Below are 18,338 nucleotides of genomic sequence, written 5' to 3' on the forward strand. Positions count from 1 at the left end.
TAATCTCAAATTTTATTTTTAAACACGACTTGGTAGTTATCTCTCCGAACCATTATTTCTTTTATTTCTTTGTTTTATTTCATGATGTGCCGATCCGATGGAGTGAAAAATAATTGTCCCCGGTGCCGTCTGAGGGGCTCACAGGGAGGAAACGTATCAAAGCGGCTCGTACAGCAGCTTAGCTTCTGCCCGGAAGACGACGCAGAGCTTTAATCTCTCTAATACACTCGGTTACATCACATCACGCTGCTGCCGGGTGTGGGAACCTCTCCACCTCCTTAACTCAGCTGTGGCAAACTGCCGGCACGCGGGTTTGCAACCTGACGCTCGTTACGACCCCCTGGATATCTTCAGCATCGGTATCAAAGGTATCTTTAGCATCTGTATTACAGCATCTGTAGCTTCAGCATCTGGATCTTCAGCATCATTTGCATCTTCAGCATCTATATCTTCAGCATCGGTATCAAAGGTATCTTCAGCGTCAGTATCTTCAGCATCTATATTTTCAGCATTAATATCATCTGTATCTTTAGCATATATATCTTCAGCATCTGTATCTTTAGCGTCAGTATCATCTGTATCTTCAGCATCTGTATCTTCAGCATCTATACCTTCAGCATCTATATCTTCAGCATCGGTATCTTAGGTATCTTCTGCATCTATATTTTCAGCATCTGTATCTTCATCATCAGTATCTTCAGCATCTGTATGTTTAGCGTCGATATCTTCAGAGTCGATATCTTAAGCGTCAATATCTTCAGCGTCGGTATCTTTCGCATCTGTATGTTCAGCGTCGGCATCTTCCACATCTATATCTTCCGTATCTACATCTTCAGCGTCGGTATCTTTAGTATTGTATGTTGAGCATCAGTATCTTCAGCATCACTACAATGTAAAACTAATTTGCATCAACGTTGGTCTTCTAAACCTCTCGGAGGAAACACAATTACAAAACTCCAATCGCTAAGTAAAAACTTTACTTAACTATAAACTTTGTGCAGCACGCAACTTGTGATAATTTATTGTTCTAATCCGGCGTTGAGGTTTTGGTCATTTAAGAGTCTTTCTGAAATCTGCTGCGTCGGCCTGAACAATAGCTTTAATCAGTGAAGAGGGGAACTCTTCTCTTTATTGTCGCTGATGGTTTGTGAAGTTGCTTTTGTTTTTTAAGCATTTCTTAAGTGCTAAGCAATTATTGTTCCCATTAAGAAGGTAATGACATCGCACGGCAATTTAAAAAATTTAAAAAAACAGCGTCGCCCTTCTGAACGTGGAAAGGTCACTGGCAGCTCTCTCGCTGAGTTAATCTCATCCATCCTGATAAATATCCTTCAAGCTCATATATATATAAATCATATTTTGTATAAATTATAATATATATATATATATATATATATATATATATATATATATATATATTACAACTTATGTGGTCATCCATCTCCATGACTTTATCATTTCATCTTCCGGCCTGTATGTAATGCCTTCTTTATGATTCTGTGTAAAATGCACTGAAGACGAAGATGAAGATTCACAAACAAACAACGTGTTTGCAGAACGGAGGACCGGCTGCTTCCTTCCTGCTCGTCTGTAGCTCACCACGGCAACGCTGGTATCCTAGCAGCTGCAGCGCTTGTTGGCACGGAAACAGAGCAGAAGCTTAGCAACACACACACAAACACACAAACAGACACACACACGCTAAACTCAATGTAAAGTCTGAAGAGACGTTCAAACACAATCTCTGGAGGGCAGAATAGTTGAATTATTAATATAATTTAATGAATGCACATTAACCTCCAACATGAACCCTGAATGAACAGAAACACACATTTCAGTGAGTTAGAGGCTCACGAGGAACCTCATGAGGGTTTGTCTTGTTTGTTGTCCCGTTAGCTACCCGTTTCTTGTCCCGTTAGCTACCCGTTTGTTGTCCCGTTAGCTACCCGTTTGTTGTCCCGTTAGCTACCCGTTTATTGTCCCGTTAGCTACCCGTTTGTTGTCCCGTTAGCAACCTGTTTGTTGTCCCGTTAGCTACCTGTTTGTTGTCTGTGGTTCAAGCTCGCAGCTGCTAGCCCATACTGATGTGTCCTTGAGCAAGACACATAACCTTTAGTGCTGTGCCTCCGGTGTATAGAACATATGTAAGTTGTAATGTAATGAGACTCTAGAGGTCAAGAGGTCACACCCATGGAGAAGGAAACAGTACTTTTATAGAAATGTCTCCACTGGAATCACATCCACAAACTTCAACAATCTCTCCACAGTTCCACAGGAGACACTTCGTGGTTTGAATGTTCTTCAGCGGTCGCCCGGTTTCAGTCTAGATGACGTCATGGCGGTTATTTTAAAACAAAACAAATGAAAAGAAGAGTGTTTGTTGGTGGCTCTTCATTCCTCCTCCTCCTCCTCCTCCTCCATGTACAGCGGTCCTCGGTTCTCCGGCAGCGACGCATCGATGCGCTGCCATCGACTTGGAGGCCAAATAATGTGGGAGGCTCGACCGTGCAGCAGCGCCACCGACACCTGGGACACGCGTGCAGAAAAACATATAAATACATGCAGAAATACATATAAATACATGCAGAAATACATATAAATACATGCAGAAATACATATAAATTGAAGTATAAATGCATATAAATGCATGCAGAAATACATACATATATAAATATAAGTATAAATGCATGTATAATACAAATAAATACATTTAGAAATACATGTATATATTCATACACACACGCACCGGTCCAAAGCTGTTGCTGTCCAGGCTGTGTCCGTGGTGATCTCCCTCGATCCAGAAGTGACCGTCAGGAACTCGGACGTATCGATTCCTGTAGCTCAGAGTTCTGCAGGGACCAGAGAACAAACACTTCAGTGTACAGAAGACTTCCTGCCACATAGTGGACTTCCTGCCGCTTAGTGGACTTTTCCCTCTGGACCGAAAACAATAAACATAAAGGATTCCGAATGAAGTCACTCGTCCTCGTGCTGTGAACATTTCCCAGCTGCTCCGTCTCCGACGTTGGAGTCATACCAGCTCAAACTTTATATGTTTTTATTATTATTGCTGTGAAGAAGAAAAAAAACCCTTACCCTTTTTTGCGAGTCAGTCAATTAAACTTCTGCGGCTGAAACAATATTTATGTATCCAAGGCCTCTTCAGTTGCGCGCACGCGTACACACACACACACACACACACACACACACACACACACACACACACACACACACACTCTAAATGATAAATCCGGCTAGAGGCCCATAACCGTCCAGAGTGATGATGAAGAGCGCTCCTCATAAAAATGACGAGCTTATTGAAGCAGCTACGAAGAGGAGGAGGAAGAGGACGAACTCCTCTTCCTCCTTCTCTTCCTCCTCCAGTTTCATGCGCTCCACTCTCTCTGGTGTCCTGATTATTGATTATTATTTCCCTGTGAAAACGAGTCTCGAGTGAGTCATGAAATACGATCACTTCCTCCAGTGCCCAAATATGGTCACGACCACTGGCTGCGAAAACAAACAAAACAGGAAAGACACAATGCCAATGGGTGACGCTCTGGAAGACACCTGTCAATCACCTTGTAGCCCCGCCCCTAAAGCGTTCCCTGCTTCATGGTCTGCTTGACTCTAAATGACCGTCATGCACTAAGTGAACATGTGTTTTGATGCTTTCAGAGCATCGAGGCCTCGACTCTCTGCGTCCGTCGCCGTGTGACGTTTTCCTGGAGAAGCGAGGACTCGCGTAACTTAACACGCAGATAAACGTTATTTATGAGTTTCCATTAGCTGGTTGCGCGTTAGATTTATGAGCGTCTCTGTCTGGAGACGACCTGTAAAACACTCGTCTGGTCAGCACCGCGCGGCCAGAAGTAAAAGCAGCGCTCTTGATTTACAGCGGGCGACACGCCGCCATGTTTTTATGACATCGTGAACACGCCTCCTCCTCTGGTTGAGCTCGCCCGACTGGCTGGAGGATCTGAAGTTAGCTTCATGTTAGCTTCATATTGAACTGCATGTTAAGTTGAGCTTCATGTTCGCTCATGTTTAGTATCTGAGGAGGAGGAGGAAGAGGAGGATGAAGAGGAGGAGGAGGAGGAGGAGGAGGGAAGGGAGAGAAGGAAAGGACAGAGAGGAGGAGGAAAGGAGAGAGGAGCTTCCTACCTGATGAAGTCTCCCTCCAGGCCGATGACCCGCTTGATGATCTTCTGCTGAGGGTTCTTGGGGGACCTGGGGGACAGAACAAGTTATAATGAGTTATGTTTATTCATACCAATAATAAAGGAAGTCTGATATGGACCTGCAACCTTCATCCTCTCTAAAGTTAATCTCCTCTTTCTCACTGACCACCTGCCACTGACTTTACCCTCCTCCTCTTCCTCCTACTCTTGCCCCCCCCCTCGCCCCTCCTCCTGACAGACAGCTCAGTGGACCCTCCCACAACCACACAGCTGATTGCTCATTGGCCGGTCTCTGGGGAACCGGATCGTATCGATGTGTGTACTGTGTGTGTGTTTTAATATTAAGGGTAAAGGAGTCTCTCTCTCTCTCTCTCTCTCTCTCTCTCTCTCTCTCTCTCTCTCTCTCTCTCTCTCTCTCTCTCTCTCTCTCTCTCTCTCTCTCTCTTTCTCTCTCTCTCACACACACACACACACACACACACAGAGGGTTCTTGGAGATATTCGAGGTAAAAATATCTGCTGCTGCTGGACGTTAACATGCAGCGCTGCGAGCCTTAAAGCAAACACACACACACACACACACACACACACACACACACACACACACACACACACACTCAGCTGCAGCCATGCCAGGAATACCTGCTGAATATCTGCTGTATGGGAGGTGATAGATAAGAGCTTCTACTGGTGAGTGTCTCACAGCTGTGTGTGTGTGTGTGTGTGTGTGTGTGTGTGTGTGTGTGTGTGTGTGTGTTGGGAGGACTGCGGTAGTCCTTTCTGCGGTTCTGACAGCTGAGAGGAGAAAGAGGCTGAGGGGATTACTCTGTCGCAGGCTTTTGAGATGCGTTCGAGGACGCTGCCCCTGCTCGTGTGTTGCAGCGCTGTGTCTCTGTGTCTCTGAGTCTCTGAGTGTCTGTGTCTCTGAGTCTCTGAGTCTCTGTGTCTCTGAGTCTCTGAGTCTTTGAGTCTTTGAGTCTCTGTGTCTCTGTGTCTCTGAGTCTTTGAGTCTTTGAGTCTCTATGTCTCTGAGTCTCTGTTTCTCTGTGTCGCTCCACAGGTTCACTCTGAAGTCAAAAGAGAGAGGCAGCAAACACACGGAGCAGCAGTTTAGACGAGTATAGGAAAAGCTCCTTCACCTCCTTCTGCTCCCTCTCTTACTTCAGCTCCCTCTCCTCTCTCCTCATCTCCTCTCCTCTCATCTCATCTGCTCTCTCCACCCTCTCCTCTCCTCCTCTCCTCCTCTCCTCCATGAAAGGCCACTTCTTAAGTGCACATGGTGACATTTTCCAAAACTCGTTTTCCTCACGTCACCGAGCAGCGTCCTCCAGTCAACTGTTCACTTCCTGTTAGTTTTATATGCAACAACAACAACGTAACTTGTTGTGCTGACGAAAGAACGACAGAAACGAAAACACACGTCTGGTTCGGTCAGAACGAGACCGGCAAACTTCTTCTTGCCTCTGTTTCATTCAGACGTTTGTTTAAAGATGCATGATTTTTCATGATCTCTTTTCTTTGACGGATGCTTGAGGGACAGTTCCATGGAAAACCAATGCAGCTTGTAATTAATGTTGATGGAAACTCATTTGTCTAATGAAGCATGAAGCAGACGCTCGACTCCGGCTCACAAATGATCTGGACCAACGAGACGATTGATCTGAAGCCGTTCCTGAAGATTTATATATTCATATTCTGGGGTTTGGGTTTGATCTTAAATCCGAGAAGCCGGTTTAGAAACATAAATCCTGAGGCTTACCTAGTATTTTACGATCTTTTCCTGAATTTAAAATAGTATTTTACGATATTTTCCTGAACCTAACTTAGTATTTTACGATCTTTTCCTGAACTTAAGTTAATATTTTACGATATTTTCCTGACCCTAACTTAGTATTTTACAATCTTTTCCTGAATTTAAGTTATTATTTTACGATGTTTTCCTGAACCTAATTTTGTATTTTACGATATTTTCTAAAGCAAACTTAGTATTTTACGATATTTCCTCAAACTAACTTAGTATTTTACAACCTTTTCTAAACCTAACTTGAGTATTAAACAATCTTTTAGCTCGACTTTAGTAGAGAAATGTGCAGAAACCAAGGAGTAGCTCTCCTTACGACTACATTGTTTGCAGGAGGACACATTGTTTGCAGGAGGACACATTGTTTGCAGGAGGATACATTGTTTGCAGGAGGACACATTGTTTGCAGGAGGACACATTGTTTGCAGGAGGACACATTGTTTGCAGGAGGACACATTGTTTCACTACAGTAGCAACGATGTAGCGTCACAGCAGCCTCATCCTGTGAGGTCGTTCATCAGAAGGAATCGACGCCTTCGTCTCAGCAGACAGAAACACACCTGCTGCCTCCACAGAGAACACACAGCGCACACATGTACAGAGGTCAGAGAGGGCTGTGTGTGTCTGTCTGTGTGTGTGTGTGTGTGTGTGTGTGTGTGTGTAATTAACAGAAGACCGGCTGCTAATTAAAGAGAGAAATGTGACTCGTGGGAGTGGAGGCTAAGTGCATATACTGATGCTGGTGATGCTAACAAAGAGGAGGAGGAGGCAGAGGAAGGGAGGAAGGAGGAGGAAAAGGAGGAGAAAGAAGAGGAGGAGGAGGGAACAGACTCACATGGGACTGGTTTAATGGTAAATCGATGGCGGATGGAGTGAGGAGGGAAGGAGGGATTTAGAGAGAAGACATCTCTCCCAACACAAAGACCAATCAAGACACACAGAGAGAGAGAGAGAGAGAGAGAGAGAGAGAGAGAGAGACTCAAAAACAATCGTTTCTTTGTTTCAACCCAGTCAGGAAACACACACATAAGGTCACGGTTATCATAACTTACAATTTCCGATGGTGCGAGGAAAGCAGTAAAATCAAATGAGGCAGAAAAAGCTGAATACGTTTCAATATTCCCAAATGTCAGTGTGTCTCCATCTCTCATCACGGTGTGATATCGGACTTTCTTTCTCTCTCCTGTCTCCTCCAGATGGAAACCCATGCGGGCGACAGCTGACGGAGGATAATAAAGATGGAAAGCAGAGCGGTTCGTCCTCAGCCGGCGCCTCAGCGCTCTTCCGCCGCTCCGGCACTGCACCGCGGCACCACCTGAAGGACTCGTGTCTCCTGAAGGACTCGTGCCTCCTGAAGGACTTGTGCCTCCTAAAGGACTCTCGGCCCTTGAAGGACTCGTGCTTCCTGAAGGACTCGTACCTCCTGAAGGACTCGTGCTTCCTGAAGGACTCGTACCTCCTGAAGGACTCGTGCTTTCTGAAGGACTCGTGCCTCCTGAAGGACTCTTGACCCTTGAAGGACGTGTATCTCCTGAAGGACTCGTGCCTCCTGAAGGACTCTTGGCCCTTAAAGGACTCGTGCCTCCTCATGCAGATGAGCTTTTATTCGTGAAGTTTCCGCTGTGTACCAGCTGACTCCATACGGGGTCGACTATCGGCAGAGGAGAACCCGGGGGCCGAGATGAAGGAGCCGGCGTTTGTGGCGTTTCTGTCTCTGGCCGTGGGTCTGGCCTCCGCTCGCTGCCCCGCGCTGTGCCGGTGCGAGACGCGCCCCTGGTTCTCGCCCGGCTCCGTATATGCCGAGGCCGCCACCGTGGACTGCAACGACCTGGGCCTCTCGGCGCTGCCGGCCGGACTCCCCCCGGAGACGCAGGTGCTTCTGCTGCAGGCCAACGACATCAGTCGCGTGGAGAACACTTTGGAGCACTTGGCCAAGGTCACTGAAATCGACTTGTCCCAGAACAACATCTCCTCCGTGAGCGACGTTCGGCTGGGGTCGCTACCTTGGCTGCTGTCGCTCCACATGGAGGAGAACTGGATTCAGGAGCTTCCCGACGGCGGCCTGGCGTCGCTGCCCAACCTCCAGGAGTTCTACATCAACCACAACCTGATTTTCTCCATTCACCCCGCGGCGTTTCGGGGTCTAAGCCGGCTGCTGAGGCTCCATCTCAACTCCAACCGACTGACGAGCATCGATAGCCGGTGGTTCCGCCATCTGCCCGACCTAGAGATCCTGATGTTGGGAGAGAACCCCGTCGTCGAGCTGTCGGACATGAACTTCAAACCGTTGGCGAACCTTCGGAGCCTCGTGCTCGCCAATATGAATTTGACCGAAATGCCCGAGGATGCTCTGGACGGCCTGGAGAACTTGGAGAGCGTCTCGCTCTTTGACAACTTGTTCAGTCGAGTCCCGCGAGGCGCCTTGATGAAAGTGCGGAGTTTAAAGTTTCTGGATTTGAACAAGAATCCCATCGAGAGGCTCCAGAGAGGGGACTTTGTGGACATGATGCACCTCAAGGAGCTCGGCATCAACAGCATGCCAGAGCTTGTGTCCATCGACAGCTTTGCCCTGAACAACCTGCCGGAGCTGACCAGGGTTGAGGCCACCAACAACCCCCGGCTGTCCTACATCCACCCCCGGGCCTTCCACAGGCTGCCCCGGCTGGAGACCCTGATGCTGAATGGCAACGCCCTGAGCGCGCTCCACCACGGCACCGTGGAGGCTCTGCCCAACCTGCGAGAGGTCAGCCTGCACGGCAACCCCATCCGCTGCGACTGCGTCATCCGCTGGGTCAACATGAACCTGACCGCCGTTCGCTTCATGGAGCCCGACTCCTTGTTCTGCGCGGAGCCGCCGGAGTACCGGGGCCGGCGTGTCCGACAGGTGCACTTCAGGGAGATGACGGAGATCTGCCTCCCTCTGATCTCGCCCGGCAGCCTCCCGACTCGGGTGGACGTCGGTCGCGGAAGGTCCGTGTCGCTGCACTGCCGGGCGTTCGGGGAACCGGAGCCGGAGATCTTCTGGGTGACGCCGTCGGGCGACAAGGTCCTACCTGGCGGCGCGTCGGATAAGTATTACATGCACCCCGAGGGCACCTTTGACCTCTACGATGCCACAGAGCGGGAAGCGGGCTCGTACACCTGCCTCGCCCGCAATCTAGTCGGGGCGGACCTCAAGTCCGTGGTGGTCACCGTCGACGGATACGTCGCCCTGCGCTCAAACAAACAACCTCCACAGGTGTACGTCACATCCGTGCAGTCTCATTCTTTCACGGTTTCCTGGGACAGCGCCAGGGGTTTGGTATCACGACTGAACTGGTCGGTTTTAGCCCCCGGCGGCGGTGGTGGCGGTGGTGGCGGTGGTGGCGGCGGCGGCGGCAGCCTCCTGATGCCGCTCACAGCCAGGCTTCCCGCCGATGTGAAAGAGCACCACATCAAGCGACTGAAGGCCTCCACGTGCTACCGGGTTTGCGTCGAGCTCACCGCAGCGCCGGCCGGCTACAGCAGGACCTGCGTCAACGTGACCACGAAGGAGGCCGCCGCCCCGAGGGCATACACCGAGAACCGGGACGGTCTGGTGATGGCTTCCTGTGCCGTGTTTTTCATCGTGGTCGCCGTGTCTTGCTCCGTCGTCTACACGTCTCTGTACAGCCAAATGTTTTACAGGAAGCTCGTAGCGGACCCGGCTGAAACGCGGCTGATTCCCAGCACTCATTCCTCCTCCGCTTCATCTTCTTCTTCTTCTTTACTGGAATTCGGAGCGTCTGGGATGGAGGTGAAGGCCACTGTAATAGACTTACCGGATGACTCGATGTAAAAAAAAACGTCCTTGTCTGCAGGAGCACTTTGGGATTAAGCGAAGATGAAGAGTGATGAAGACGCCGGACGATGTGATTTAGAACCCTCTTAAAAAAAAAAAAAGACGTTTTGGACTGCAGCTCAGCAGGTCGCATCGAGAGGAATGAACATCGACAGAAATGACTAAAAGCAGAGACTATTTTGTATTTCAGACCTGCGTCATAAAGAGCTTCATGGGGCTGTAATCTACGCTGGTCATTATTGCAACGGAAAAATTGTCCTAAATACTTTGTTGAAGATGCTTTGATGATTTCTTTGCTGTGTTACGTAGAAGCGAAGATGGCTTATAACAACGGAAGAGAGAAAACAATATGCTTAGTCTCGTGGACAATCAAGCCGATTATAATGTAAACAATTTTATGAACAAATACATTTTTCATTAAACCTGTGTGGTGACTTATAACGACAATCCGGACACTCTTTTATCAAAAGATATGTCTTTAAATGTGTGTCTTTTTGCCAAAGAAAAGAAAAAAGGAAACTCTTTGAAATGCAAAAACATTCATTTGCGGTTTATAAATCTTGTGGTGTGAGTTCTGCTGTCGACAAACAAGATTACAGCCACTGCCCTTCAACATGCTCTTACTGTCAGGGGAATGCGTGTGCGTGCGTGCGTGTGTGTGTGTGTGTGTGTGTGTGTGTGTGTGTGTGTGTGTTTGTATAGAGCGAGGACATTGGCCACCTCGTTGACTTTGAATTGCATTATATACCCTTTCATTAAAAATCCAATATGGATTTCCAACACAAACCTCAGCGGGTGATGAATCGCCATCACGCGCAAACTGATGGGAGGCATTTATCAGGTGGGAGGGAGGGAGGGAGAGAGAGGAGAGGAGAGGAGGGGGGCAGCCATAGATCACCTGAGCTTCAGCACCTTGGACAGCGCTTTCAGAGCGCGGCCATTCGTCACCGCCTCAGGAGATAAAATATGACCCATTAGAGGCAGTGAGCGGGTCAGCATCCTGTTACCCTGGTGTGACCCGGAGAGACAGACACAGACAGACAGACAGACAGACAGACAGACAGACAGACAGACAGACAGACGCCTGTATGGTATATACATCGTATATAAAAAGTGACCCGTTCCATGCCGAGCGTGGGAAGTTGCAGCGGCGAGGCGCTCGAGGGGAAAACACACTTTGAGGTTGTGCATAACGAGCTCCTGGAGGGGCTCTTTGCAGCAGAAGGATCCAGGCCACGCCCCCCCAGGCCACGCCCCCCCGGACCACGCACCCAGGCCACGCCCCCCAGGCCAAGCTTCTCTCTGAGTCCTGAGCGGTTTGAGCGAGAGGAACAAACAGCGACCTCATCAAAGACCAGAGCGCCGCTTGAGATAACAGCAAGAACCAGCCGGCCGGCTTCATGAGCTCCGGCTGCGCGTCGGGTCCCAGAGGACTCACATCGGTCCGTTCATACACCGCCACATCACTGCGATTTACCCGCCGCTCCTCCTCCTTCCTGCTAACCATGAGCTGTGTGAAGTGAACTAATACCTCTCATTACCGCGCTTCCGCTTTCAAAAAACTAAAGTTAAAATGTCCTCATTTCTCTGCCGCTCGTCGGCAGATAAAAAGAAGTCGACGGGAGAGCGACACTATTTCTCTCGTGAATTATTACAAACATTTGGAAACCAGAGACATCAATGTCGCTCAGATAATCCAGAAATGTCTCCTGGAGCGGTCTCGCATACTAATAACACACCTTTTTGGAAGGATTAAGACCTAGAATGCAATACAAATCACAATAAGGAGTTTCAGTCAAAAAACTGTCGTTCAGTTAAAAGAAATGGTAAAACATTGTCTGAATGGTGCATGCTGGGACTTAAAATGTGCATATTCTGTTTTTTGATTTTTAATGTTTCTTTTGCATTTTGTTGTGATGGTTTCGATGGTTTTGATGGGTTCATGTGCAGAGGTTCTTCCCCAGCAGAGAAACATGAAAATGTAGAAATCACTTAAAAGGTTTGAGGAAGAAAGTTCACTTTCATTTAGTTGATCAAAGATGTTAAAAGGTGTAAAATCTGTATTTCTCATGCTTTCTATTGGACGCTTGTTTTGTATAAAACAATATTATATTATAATTATATTATTATTCCTCTGTGTTCAGGCAGCAGCTTTATTTCCACTAACGACTTCCAGGAAGTGTTGGAAGAAGAAATAACAACCACGATGCTGCAAGGCATTATGGGTCAACAACCTGCGTCAGTAGGTGTGTGTGTCTGTGTGTGTGTGTGTGTTTTGGTGGACTCGTTAGAAGCAGTTGCCACAGCAACGCTCGTGTCCAAGGCTGCTTCTATTGTGCTGCCTACGTGTCGGTGTGTGTGTGTGTGTGTGTGTGTGTGTGTGTGTGTGTCTGTGTGTGTAAGAAATATATATATTTATTCATGTTGTGTTATTGATTGTGTTCCAGCAACACTTCTGATAATCAGCAGCTGATCAATGATTATCTGTTGTTGTTGTTTTAAACAATGAAATGAAACATCAGGACTCCTGAAGGCCTCGTCACCATGGAGACGACCACTGATGCTCACAACACAGTCCTCTGATGCTTCATGCAACAGGAACACAGTTCCACTGGTTCCACTGGGTTCAATGGTTCCACTGGTTCCACTGGTTCCAATGGTTCCACTGGTTCCACTGGTTTTAATGGTTCTAATGGTTTTAATGGTTCCACTGGTTCCACTGGGTTCAATGGTTCCACTGGTTCCAATGGTTTTAATGGTTCTAATGGTTTTAATGGTTCCACTGGTTCCACTGGTTCCACTGGGTTCAATGGTTCCACTGGTTCCACTGGTTCCAATGGTTTTAATGGTTCTAATGGTTCCAATGGTTTTAATGGTTCCACTGGTTCCAATGGTTCCACTGGTTCCACTGGTTCCAATGGTTTTAATGGTTCTAATGGTTTTAATGGTTCCAATGGTTTTAATGGTTCTAATGGTTTTAATGGTTCCACTAGTTCCAATGGTTCCACTGGTTCCAATGGTTTTAATGGTTCCACTAGTTCCAATGGTTCCACTGGTTCCAATGGTTTTAATGGTTCCACTGGTTCCAATGGTTTTACTGGTTCTACTGGTTCCAATGGTTCCAGTAAAGGAGACGAGTGAAGGAGACCAGTAAAATAAATGAGAGAAGGAGTCCAGTAAAGGAGACCAGTAAAGGAGACCAGTAAAGGAGACGAGGGAAGGAGACTCAATTCGTCACCGTTACCTTCGAAAGCGAAGCGCTAAGAGTTAAGATTTAAAGGGCCGGTACCCCTTTGTGTTTGCTAATATTTTGAGCCTCTTTCTTTTAAAAGCATATTCATCATTTTAAACTCAGCGTAAATGAACCTCATGAACACATGAATATAACACATTTACGGGACTTTTACTACACTTTGGGGATTTTATGTTTTTCAAAGACTTTTCCAGGCCTGGAAATAAGATTTTTTTCGATACAACCAGAGGAGTCGCCCTCCTGGTGGTCAGGAGAGAGAATGCAGCTTTAACACATGAAGCATAGACTTCTATACAACCAGAGGAGTCGCCCTCCTGGTGGTCAGGAGGGAGAATGCAGCTTTAACACATGAAGCATAGACTATAACTGTTTGGGAGTTGGCGTTTCCTCTCCCCAGCGCTCGCGTCACCAGGAAGCAGGAAGCCGTCGGGAGCAGCAGATGTTCGTCCTCGAGTCAGAGCCGATTGAAGCCCGTCGCTCTGAAGGCTGCCATGAATATTCATAATCAAACTTCGCAGCTCGGAGACGGCTGTCATCAAAACCTTTCAATTCGAAACCCCAGCGAGCCAGGAGGAGGAGGAGGAGGAGGACGAGGAGGTTTCATCTTTTTCCTGCCACAGATTGATGAAAGCGGAGAGAAATAATTTCCCCTCCTCGTCCTGCAGAACAAAATGTTGTGTCCCGGTTCAGAGGCGTCGCGCTGCATGACAATCAGCACGAGGCCGTCTGTAAATAAGAGATCACTCTGCAGACGGTTTCCTCTCACATGAGCCGCTGCCAATTACAACCCCCCCCCCCCCCCCCCCCCCCTTGTACCTGCAGCCGGATCACATTAGGAATTTAAATCCGATGCGACGCTCCTGTCAGATGATGGGTTTCGGCTTCTTGAGGGATTCTCACTGAATCCCTGCAGCTGTGTTTGAATATTTCCTCCCGACTGGTTCTGCTGCCGCGCCTCTTCCGTAAGTTGGATGAACGTAAATAACACGCAGCGCCTGAACTCACCGTCCCTCCAGGAGGAGATTCAGGCTCACGTTGAAGTGCTGAAGCGACGCTGCCGGACCGGCCGCTCGCTCCGACAGCTTCACAAGCGTTTTTATCATTTACATAAATTACTCATCTCCCTGCAGCCGGCGCTCTCGCTCCCGGAGAAGTAAAGAATATATACGGAGATGCGTTGTTGCTGCTTAAAATACTGACAGTCTGATATTCTGTATGTGTTGCGTAACCACGTCACAATGAGTTGTTTACTTCTTTGTATGTTTTGTACTTTTCCTTCCACCTCAGAGAGAAGGGACTCATCTCTTTGAATGATGACACAGAGCTGACACTCCAATCACAACTTTACAGCCCATCAGCCGGCTGGAGATTTAATTCAAACACAAAATGGTGTAAAACTGCAGGAAGACTTCCTGTTCGTCACGCTGGAGGTTTACATGTCGAGGAGCCGCGAACGAGAGCAGCTTTTAATACATATAAAACATTATTTTTAAAGTGTTTCTGCTGCACGAAACAAGATGAATGTGTTGGTTGTTGAATCCAGACCGCATGAAAGATGCACCTCAGTGTGTCATAGACATAAATATATACAAATACTTATATATATAAAATTGAAGCAAACAGGTGACTCACATGACGGAGACGATGTCGCCGCGCTGGACCTCGTACTTCCTCACGCTCCAGCGGTTCAGCAGCACCACGTCACAGTCGGACCCGCCCTCTGGGTTCAGGAAGGGCTGCATGGAGAGAGACGCAGGTTACACAGAGCAGCGTTAAAGCTGCATTCTCTCTCCTGACCACCAGGGGGCGACTCCTCTGGTTGTATAGAAGTCTATGCTTCATGTGTTAAAGCTGCGTTCTCAGCATTTTCTTCCTTTAAAAGTGATTCTGGAGCGTTTTGACCTCAAACTGTCCTCGCAAAGGTCGTCTTCGTGACCGACATCCGGCGCTACATGAATATACAACACGAACCAAAGAGGCGACACGCCGGTCGGTTTAATATTCATGCTCATTAAAGATAGAGAGCAGACTGCTTCATGCATAATGCATAATGATGCATAAGAATACGCCGCATGACAGGAAACCAACTCGGTCAAAACCCAACGGGCGCTTTGTGTCTCGATGAGGAGAGCAGCAGGTGTTTCCTGTGTGTATGAAGAGGAAGACTCGTCTCCAACATGGCCGATGGTTCCACTGTCGCTGTCACGAGACATCGGGACTCGGACCGTTATCACTTCTTTATAAAGTGCATTTCACAGATCTGCCTCCAGGGCCCTCCACAGAGACACGTGATATTATTGATATTTGGACATTGATAACTTTAGGGTTTGACTTGTTTTGAAGAATGTTCAAACGGCGTATATCTCATGATTTTTTTGTGATTAATCTCAAAACTAGTGTATTGCAGCTTTTATTTCAAAAGTAATGTTATCAGAACAATATAACAGGCACTCTGGAGCAACAGCAAGTTAACATACATAAATAGTTTATAAATGTTTTCTTTTCTGAACAGGTACCAGAAGAAGCGCCTCTCACCTGCATCGACGCTCCCTCCACTCGCGCCACGTAGGCCAAGCGGTCCAGCACGGTGACCGTGACGGGCACGGCCACGAAGAAGCCGCTAACGAACGCCCGCAGGTAGCGCCGCCCCGCCGCCCGGTGCGCCATCGCCTGGACGGGGAAACAGGAAGTCATCATCATCAGAGCCACTGGGGACACGCAGGAGAGGGAGCCAGCTCGCCGAGCCGGATATCGAACCGCCGATCCTCCGATGGATGGACGAAACGCTCTGACTGGGCTTGACCGAGGAATGTAAGATCTCCAACCGCAGCTTAAATACCAAGATTATGTATTCGTATCAATATGTAAGGTGTTAATTAAGTTAATAAAAGATCGTTAAGTTTAATGAAAGATAGTTATGTTAAATAAAAGAGACTTAGTTAAGTAAAGGAACAACAACCCAACGGTTCGGTTTTTCTTTACCTCTCCGACCAATCACAGCGCTCCGCACAGACCTGGACACGCCCCTCCCCGATGAAAAGGACACGTTGCGTCATCTATCGGACCAACTGGTGTAAAGTTTCATCATACATGAGCCGACCGGAAGAGAGAGTTCTCTTCTTCTGCAGGTTTGTTGATTGGAGACTGAAAACGCATTCTGCCGAGCCGCTTCTCCCCGGACGCCATCTTTCATCCGCTCGGCTCTGCGCGCCGCTCCAGCAAGCCTAGACAGGCGTGAAATGACCAGCCGGCGGTCACACACCGCCGCCTTCAGCAAGAACACCTGACAGCCTCGTATGGACGTCCTCATGCTGGAGCTCATCATCACCTCCACTTTACATGAAACCCCATCAGGAGAAGGACGAACACACACCTGTGTGTCCATCGCCTCTCAGGAGGAAGGGCAGCAGCTGATGTGCTAAAGCACTAAATACACAATACCACCATGAAAACATATCAACTACCACTTTGTTTGGGTTGAGAAACGATTCTCTGGGGGTCACGTTTTAATGAAGGTTACTGTTTTTTTTTAGTTAAACATTAAACTCAATTCAAACAATTAATACATTTAAAAAAAGGAAAAACGGCCGAAGTACCAGAACTACGATCTTCTGGAGTCGACGGTTAATGTTCGCTTCAATCTAAATGTTCATTCATGGCATATTGTGTTAATCAAACTTGGCCGCTGATGCAATCATGGCCGTCGATATGTAAACATGGCCGCCGATATGGAAACATGGCCGCCGATATATAAACATGGCCAACGATGGAAAAATGGCCGCCGATATGGAAACATGACCACCAATATGGAAACATGGCCGCCGATGGAAACGTAGCTGCCGATGGAAACATGGCCACCGATATGGAAACATGGCCACCGATATGGAAACATGGCCACCGATGGGAAGCCGCGGAGCTCTACAGAGACGATTTGAGAGCCGAGGAGAAAGCAGAGGGATCGATACTGAATCACTAGTCTACATCCGCTGTATTCTAATAATTTTTAAAAATCTATAACGGTAATACAAATAGAAGTAATTAAAGATATAGTTACAAATATTCAATAGATGTGTGATATGAAGTCATAATGTCAGATTACATCTGAATATCTGACATTTCATGAAGTGAGACTCATCTGGTTATTACCACAGAGCGAACAGCTTCAGCAAGTTTTATGATTTATTGATCATTTCGTCTTCAAATGTCTTTTTGGTGCCGACCGGCAAGTTATACAGTTTAACAGAGAAAATATTAACTTCAGCTTGACAAGATGATTGATAGGTGCTTTAATGAAACAAACAACAGCAGATTAGATCTCCACATCTGATTCATAACGTCATATCAATATGAACTCTTCCTCTGTTTCATAAACTTCTGTGATTTATACGTTTTCTGATCTGTGATTTAATCACTAACGGAGACAATAAGAAAAACTAAAGGAAAAGTAGTTACTCAAATGCCACAGTTTAAAACTATTATAAAAACACACACACTGAAATGAAGGTAAAAGTATTCATTCAGCAGAATAGCTCATTCGAAATATTATTATTGGGTGTAATTAATGCATGAATGTGTAAAAAGTATCATGTTTTACAGTACTGGAGTACATGTAATGAGTACATCTGATGAACAGCAGCAACAACAAACGGAAGACTCAGAGAAACAGGCCAACATCTCCACACGTCCCCCTTAACAAACACTGTCCTCAAACTATCTCCCCATTCCGCCTTAAATCTGTGTCGGTCGCTCTGCGGTGCTTTGACCTGTGTGCTAGCGGAGCTAGCAGCTAGCAGCAGCAGCGGCGGGTTCACGACTAAAGAACCGCGTCGCGGACACGGCGAGCTGCGCATGCGCAGCGGGCCAGAGGAACGCGAGGGGAGAAAGCTGCGAGTCTCATTTCACGTGCTTTAAAACACCGGAAGCGTCCGCGAGAATTGAGAGAAACGAGAGCTGAAGCTACTAATGCTAACACACCTACCAGCTACGTGACTCCGGCTTCCTGTTGTGGTCTGACGTCACGTGTCGTCCCGCCGGGTCCTAAAACTAATGTTTCAATGTTTATTTTTAATTAATTAAATTATTTAAACTGAAGTGTGTGTGAATATATATATATATATATATATATATATATATATATATATATATATATATATATATATATATATATATATATATATATATACATATATATATATATATATATATAGTTGTATTGTATCGTAAGTCTTCATATGTCTGCATTTATTTACATGTTTTACCTTCAATAAAACAAATAACACTAAC

General features: G+C 46.9%; 2 protein-coding genes across 3 annotated transcripts; one reads left to right on the forward strand and one right to left on the reverse strand.

Moving 5' to 3' along the window:
• Positions 1-2,174: 2,174 nt before the first annotated feature.
• immp2l (inner mitochondrial membrane peptidase subunit 2) lies at positions 2,175-18,060 on the reverse strand. 2 transcript variants are annotated; one of them, XM_068603870.1, is made up of 6 exons: positions 18,034-18,060; positions 15,591-15,725; positions 14,688-14,791; positions 4,165-4,230; positions 2,747-2,849; positions 2,175-2,526 (listed from the first exon to the last, which is right to left on the reverse strand). In XM_068603870.1, the coding sequence occupies exons 2-6, from the start codon at positions 15,720-15,722 to the stop codon at positions 2,392-2,394; spliced, it is 540 nt and encodes a 179-aa protein (XP_068459971.1). In that variant the 5' UTR covers positions 15,723-15,725; positions 18,034-18,060; the 3' UTR covers positions 2,175-2,391. The 2 variants fall into 2 exon arrangements, with proteins under 2 accessions (XP_068459971.1, XP_068459969.1); XM_068603868.1 differs by lacking the exons at positions 14,688-14,791; positions 15,591-15,725; positions 18,034-18,060 and adding an exon at positions 10,701-10,998.
• Positions 7,458-10,434, forward strand: LOC137804552 (leucine-rich repeat neuronal protein 3-like). Its single transcript, XM_068603849.1, has one exon. The coding sequence runs from the start codon at positions 7,664-7,666 to the stop codon at positions 9,797-9,799; it is 2,136 nt and encodes a 711-aa protein (XP_068459950.1). The 5' UTR covers positions 7,458-7,663; the 3' UTR covers positions 9,800-10,434.
• Positions 18,061-18,338: the final 278 nt, after the last annotated feature.

This window comes from Clinocottus analis, unplaced genomic scaffold (assembly GCF_023055335.1).
Source record: "Clinocottus analis isolate CAN_PGR_092001 unplaced genomic scaffold, fCliAna1.0.p SCAF_6, whole genome shotgun sequence".
Lineage (NCBI taxonomy): Eukaryota > Metazoa > Chordata > Actinopteri > Perciformes > Cottidae > Clinocottus > Clinocottus analis.

Coding starts and splice junctions, on each gene's coding strand:
- LOC137804552 (XM_068603849.1), top strand. CDS start 7,664: ATGAAGGAGCCGGCGTTTGTGGCGTTTCTGTCTCTGGCCGTGGGTCTG.
- immp2l (XM_068603868.1), bottom strand. CDS start 10,993: ATGCACAACCTCAAAGTGTGTTTTCCCCTCGAGCGCCTCGCCGCTGCA. Junction 2,850..4,164: donor CTGGAGGGAGACTTCATCAG/GTAGGAAGCTCC, acceptor TGGTCCCTGCAG/AACTCTGAGCTACAGGAATC. Junction 2,527..2,746: donor ACAGCAACAGCTTTGGACCG/GTGCGTGTGTGT, acceptor CGCGTGTCCCAG/GTGTCGGTGGCGCTGCTGCA.